The sequence below is a fragment of the Bremia lactucae genome, linkage group LG4 (genome assembly GCF_004359215.1).
Source record: "Bremia lactucae strain SF5 linkage group LG4, whole genome shotgun sequence".
Lineage (NCBI taxonomy): Eukaryota > Oomycota > Peronosporomycetes > Peronosporales > Peronosporaceae > Bremia > Bremia lactucae.
Genome location: NC_090613.1, coordinates 3,417,939 through 3,424,148, shown reverse-complemented (window position 1 = coordinate 3,424,148; position 6,210 = coordinate 3,417,939). Strand labels below are relative to the sequence as shown.

Here is a 6,210-nt window from a genome sequence, read left to right as displayed (position 1 = left end):
CAACGGTTCTCCAACCGATGTGTGCCCCATTACATAAGTTGTCTATGCACAAAAAGTAAATCAGCTAATTATACTTCTTGTCATGCTACTTAAATAAAAATTTCATTTTGTAAATTGCTAAGAAGTTTAATTTTTTATTAGCGTAAAAATGAGATTGCGTACAATAAATTGTCCTCGACATCTTGGCAATTTTCTCCCCATCTAAAAAATCCTTTGCGTCTGAAAACTCTCAAAATGAGCGCCCCGATCGTGAATCTAAACTTCCTCCGCGCTGGCAGTCGTGGTGCTTCCTTTAATTATGGAGGGGCGATGCCCAACACATACATGTCAGCTATCGACGACTTGACTCCAGCTGCACCTGACGCGCTAGCCGCAGGCTTTATGTTGCCTCCCGTCTCGGACCCGGCAGCGTACTCGCGCGAACATTTCAAGGTCGCGTACACGGACGATAACGAGCAGTCTCTCAAATTTGCGAAAGGAACAACTACATTGGCGTTTATCTACAATGGTGGAATTGTCGTTGCCGTGGACTCCCGCTCGACACAGGGGCCCTTTGTCGCATCGCAACAAGTGAAAAAGGTGAATCCTATTAACGATTACATCCTCGCAACCCTCGCTGGCGGTGCTGCCGATTGTCAATTCTGGCAACGTAATCTAGCGGTACAGTGTCGCATGTACGAGTTACGTAATCGCCACCGCATTTCCGTGCGTGCAGCATCTAAACTCATTGCTAATACTTGCAACTATTACAAGCGCTACGGCATGTCGCTTGGCATGATGATGATGGGCTATGACGACGGAAAACCGGTGCTGTATTACGTAGACGACGAAGGTTCACGCATTCCTGCGAGCAAGGTCATGCCCAAGTTTAGTGTCGGTTCAGGATCCACGTACGCGTATGGCATCCTCGACACCAATTGGCGCTGGGATCTAACGGATGATGAGGCCGTCGAATTGGGCAAGCGCGCCATTTATCACGCAACGCACCGTGATGCGTACAGTGGTGGTTTCTGCAATGTCTATGTCTTCAAACCCGAAGGATTTAAGCACGTCGTGCACCAGGATGTCAAGGAGATGCATGACTATAGCGACAACAGCTAAAAGGTACACAACATCGATTCTTGCAGGCTATTCGATCGCGGAGGTTATGCATAATCTTTCACAGGAGGCTCCATTGATTTCAATTTTGCCTCTAAAAAGTACCAACAATTCGTTTTTTTTTTCAGTGCGTCATTTTATTCCTTTGACTACCATAGCAATTCTACAAGCAGCATCCCGACAAAGCCAGCTCCGTCAGCTACTGGTGTGTAGTGATACCCTTCACCTGCTAAGAAATGCTCAACCGCTGGAAGCAAGCGAGAATTCCCCGTCGGGCCCTTGGAATGGTGGCCCGAACCTGTGACCAAATAAATGCTATCCACGCCTTCGTCTGCAAATTTTGGCAGCATCTTGGCAAGCAATTCCACAGCTTCTGCCACGTGTAATCCATGTAGATCCATCATTCGATCCATATACAATTGATTTGGCGGATTTCGTGATTCAAAAATCTCGGATGCGGCAAGAAAGTGAAACGTCTTCATCTTTATATTGTATTCGTGTCCTTCCGTCGATAACTTTTTCGCAAGCGCCTTGTTTCCACTGCCATCATACAAACAACACGATACTTCAAACGAGCAAGAACACTACTAAAAAGAGTCGAAAGCGTACTTGCGATAGGCTTGTGTCGCGCCCATAAAACACTTGTTTCGAGCACAAGCCATGTCATAAGCTTGTTCACGAAGCCTTAAATACTGTTTCGAGGCGCTCTGGCCGGTAGATACCCACTGAATGTTATCGCTCGTTTTTTCTGCTTTGTAGCAATGTAGCCACGAAGGTGGCGTCATTCGTCGTGATGTCTCCATTTTCAGACCATTCTTCCTCATATCTGAATCAATTGGCTGCGCAGGAAGTGGTTGCAATGCCACCGCACGCGCAAAGTTCATTGTAAAATGCGTCACAGCATCTTCTTTCGACTCGTACGCGTTCGCCGAAGCCTTTAATAAACTCTTGCGCTCTTGACTTATTGACGGCACTGATGCGCTTTGTTTCAACGAAACGCTCTGTAAGGATGGAAACATCTCTTCAGCGTCAATATCAAGCAATGCGCTTGTTTGATGCATTTCATCTTCACTGTCGTAATCGCGCTGGCCCAATGCAGTTTCGTCCATCGTATAATAGTCACAAAAGTCGTGCGCAAAGACGCAGTCCTCGGCTTGTAAACACGATCCACGGAGCCAAAAGCGACACGTAATCTTGTCCGTATCATGCAAAAACTATAGCCAACGTGAGAGAGAGAGAAAGACACACACACGAGTCGGACGCTCGTGAGCATTTAAGACAGCACACATGATCCGCCACGTCTCATTGGGCAAACAACAGACGCACCATGCAGTCCGCGCGTCGGCACTCTCCCTGCAAATAGTGGCGACACACTTGTCCAGTGCCAATCGATTCACGCTCGAGCGTCGTCTTGATCACTGCATGGGCCTTGTCGACATCGAGGCCCACGAGACGCAAGAGGTCGCACAATCGATGCGGGTCCATGTCGGGGAATTTCAATTGCAAATGGCTCACCAACTAGTTTCATAAAAATACGAAACCAAAACACAAAAAATACTTAGCTTTTCGAAAATTTGAAAGCATACAAGCAGAAGGAAGAAAAAAACCGCTCCAAGCAGCGACGTCCCCGTTGTAACGTCCACTACGATACCTCAAAGGCCACCGACCAGAAGAAACTGTCTTCGTCTTGCATTGCTATACTGTCGTCGTCTTCAGCGTCTTTGCAAATCACTTCATTACCTTGGTCTTTTTCCACACTCGGTACTGGAGAGACACAGGATGTCGACGCCGATTGGAAATGGTTTAAATTCCCACGACACGGTGTCTCGGGGCTGCGTGTGGGAACAAACTCAGCCACTTCTGGTGAAAGCAATTTGCGTGGTATAAATGTAGGCGCTGTCGCCTTGAGCTCTTCATCTTGGGCTAGCATAGTATTAATGTCGTCTTCAATCCGCTTGTCCAGTGTCGTGGCAGCCACAACTGCGTCGGCAAGCTGTGTGGGATTATCCGCCATTGCGACTAATTCGTCAACAAACTTTTGTGCGTATTCCTATAAATAAAGTGCCGATTTCAGAGATTTCGGCATGTAAGCACGAGCGACCGTACCTCGTCCTCGGGTGCCAGCCAGCCCATTAAGACCTGGTAGATATTATCTTTAGCAGCCTCGAGGTCGTTGTCATCACCCCCATGAGGTGGAAGCATGCCTACGATATAAGGTGCGAACACTCCGTCAACACCCAGAGCCTCCAGTCGTGGCGTCGACCACGTCTCTAGCAGCTGCATTGACTCGATTTTCACATGAAGAAAAGTACAGACCCTTTCAAAGAGAATACTATGCCATCCAACAACGAAAGACTCTAGAATCGAATGTACAATGCCACAATCATTTTTAGATGACAATTATATGGTTGCAACAAAAAAGCGCCGATTCTGCTCGACACCACGAGTTGCTCAAGTTTTTTGTTTACAAAATTAGGATAACTTATATTTCAAATTACATAAGAAATAGATAAATTTCCATTGCATCGTCGATTGGCGCAGATGTGCGATTGATCATTATATTGCACCGTTCGATATATGTGTCATGTAAAATATCGCTACCAGAACGACTTCACCTTTCATATTTCTAAAATTGCAAGTCAATTTCATTTAAATTCTAAACTTCACATAAAGCTACCAGCAACTTTAAATCACACGATTGGTCGAAACACTGTTTAATAAGTAATGGAAGCATTCCTCTCAAGCGAACTCTCGGCAGACACTTTCGCAGCGTTGCAAGCGCATCTCAATACAACTGAGACACAGCAAAAAGCAACAGTATCAGAAGATTTTCGCCTTTCGCAATTGTGAGTATTCTAGGCATCGCATTCTCCTTTTTCGACTATTTTAAATGCCATCTTGGATTGAGCTGCAGCTGGTATGACGACCAGACTGGCCGTGCGCTGGCACAGGAGGCCATTGATCAAAGCAAAGAGAAACGCATTGCGTTTGTGAGTACACCAGCTGCCTTTCGCGACTTTCTAAAAATTCAAAATGAAAGCGAGTCGCCCATAAACAGCGACAACGTGTTTCTGTTCGAGTACGACCGCCGTTTCGACGAAAAATATCACGGACACTTTGTATTTTATGACTACAATGAGCCTACAAATTTGCCAGAAAAATTCCATCATTATTTTGATTACGTGCTTGTTGACCCGCCTTATCTGGTGAGTTATTATGCAGGAATTCTCTTGGTTCGCTGTCTGATACGGTTGAGTGCCTAGAACGTCAACTGTATGAGGAACTTTGCTATCACTATGCGTTGGCTTGCAAAGGACGTCAAATTAGTCTCAAATGATATGGAAAAGATCTTGAATCCGTGCACCTTCATCACTGGTACAGTTGAAAGCTCATTTTTATAAAGGCTCTATTTCTAATTCTTTTCTTTAATCAGCGCGCACACTTCGCAAAGATATTTATGCTGATCTTGGCTTCAAGCCGTCTGGCTTTACGCCGACGTTTGAGTCGAAATTGTCAAACCAGTTCCTTACGTACACAAATTATCACTCGGAGCGTTTCGGCGAATGTATGGAGGACTTCGGTGACTTAGAAAAGGAATAGCTTTGCGTCGAAACATCAGGTAAGCGTTGCGTATTCAGTTAGAAGCATTTGACTCATGGAACTTGAATCAATTTTGTTGCCGACTCTGGAATCGGAAGGAAGAAATATATAACGCATCGATACTTTACCAAAAGATTGACATTATTGTGAAAATAGTTGCATAAACTCAGTGGTGATTATTAACAAAGATTGGCTATTGGCTGGATATTATACAATTTACATTTATTCAAATGTTGGGGCTGAAGACGCAGCTTCAATTACGAATTTTAGCTTCGCATGCAGACGTGAGCATGGCCTGAATCATTGAAAAGAGCACGTCTTCGTTAAATTACGATATTTGATGATTGGTAATAGCGTTCCCTGGGGGACAACAAATCAGTACATTTATTTATTTATCATCCTCAAGCCTTTTTTATTTAAGTTTTTGTGCCTTACTTTCTAAGCTATTTCCTAATTTACTTTTTATTTATAGGAATCGGACATGAACGAATTGTTTTTTGGATCCAAAACGAAATATAAAAGGGAAAAACGTCAGCAATAGAGCTAATTTTACATTGACCAAAATTCATGTGCATTATTTGCTACAGATTTTCGATTCTATAATTTTAATCTTTACAGAAATTCTTTTCGATTTATCACATTTTCCTACGCGGTAACTTATATTGACAAAAAAGTATGGCTAGCAAGATTTTGCAGGGTGATCCGCGCCGTCCTGGCGACTTGCATCCGTTCGTGCGCAATCAAGTTAATCCAGATGACGCCCCCAGTGACTGGTACGCGTTTCTCTCCCTCGTGCTGGGCCTGCTCGCTTTTATAACGAAGGTTTGCTCTCCATCCCAGTTAAAGTATCTACCTATCAGTTGACGCTAATGCAAAAGTGCATGCATAGTGGAAAGAGATGGCTTCAGTATCGCTTATTTTGTGCATTTGCTCGTTTGTCAATTTAAAGCCACAGGATATGATCTCGTCCCAAGTTGCAATGTCATTTTTCTTTTCCATTTCGGCACTTGTGTCTACCACCATAGGCAGAGTGCGTCCAAGTATGTCCATGCCAGCATCGGCTCAGGCTGCTGGACCTGCTTCTTAGAGCTAAATAGTAAAAATCAACTTTTAAAAGAAATTCGTGTTTTGCTGTCGAAGTGAATTTGGTTCGCAATTTTGTTCAGCACGTTTTTAAAGAAATAGTATCTGTGACTGAAGTCTTCTATTGTCCCTACAAAGCTTTTGCTAGCTCTCATTTTCTTTGCGCACCATCATTATTAAGGTTACACTTCATTCTTATATTGCGTGCTTCTAAAACTTTTTCGTTTCTCATCAGATCCACCACATTTCTTTGCATCTCCTTTTTCACGTTTTTATTCTCTACATTTTCCATAATGTAAATTTTAAAGCTGGAAACTTGCAATCATTTCAAAAACTTTGCTAAAGTTTCTTTACGCCAAGCTATAGATACTGTGATTGGTGTAGCAACCATCGGTGGGTGAGACTGGATTATATGAATTTCATTAAATG

At 43.7% G+C, this 6,210-nt stretch overlaps 4 protein-coding genes across 4 annotated transcripts; 2 read left to right on the top strand and 2 right to left on the bottom strand.

Moving 5' to 3' along the window:
• Positions 1-201: 201 nt before the first annotated feature.
• On the bottom strand, positions 202-3,381 carry CCR75_003357 (uncharacterized protein; the record flags this gene model as incomplete). The annotated part of the gene is made up of 5 exons (XM_067961454.1): positions 202-1,638; positions 1,708-2,312; positions 2,425-2,616; positions 2,750-3,148; positions 3,205-3,381. The coding sequence occupies 5 exons, from the start codon at positions 3,379-3,381 to the stop codon at positions 1,248-1,250; spliced, it is 1,764 nt and encodes a 587-aa protein (XP_067816839.1). The 3' UTR covers positions 202-1,247.
• CCR75_003358 (uncharacterized protein) lies at positions 235-1,101 on the top strand (the record flags this gene model as incomplete). The annotated part of the gene is made up of 1 exon (XM_067961455.1): positions 235-1,101. One exon carries the CDS (start codon positions 235-237, stop codon positions 1,099-1,101), a length of 867 nt encoding a protein of 288 aa, XP_067816837.1.
• A 441-nt stretch (positions 3,382-3,822) lies between the features above and the next one.
• Positions 3,823-4,832, top strand: CCR75_003356 (uncharacterized protein; the record flags this gene model as incomplete). Its single annotated transcript, XM_067961453.1, has 3 exons — positions 3,823-3,944; positions 4,013-4,473; positions 4,532-4,832. 2 exons carry the CDS (start codon positions 3,823-3,825, stop codon positions 4,359-4,361), a joined length of 471 nt encoding a protein of 156 aa, XP_067816838.1. The 3' UTR covers positions 4,362-4,473; positions 4,532-4,832.
• A 715-nt stretch (positions 4,833-5,547) lies between these two features.
• On the bottom strand, positions 5,548-5,748 carry CCR75_003355 (uncharacterized protein; the record flags this gene model as incomplete). The annotated part of the gene is made up of 1 exon (XM_067961452.1): positions 5,548-5,748. The coding sequence occupies one exon, from the start codon at positions 5,746-5,748 to the stop codon at positions 5,548-5,550; it is 201 nt and encodes a 66-aa protein (XP_067816277.1).
• Between the last annotated feature and the right edge of the window lie 462 nt (positions 5,749-6,210).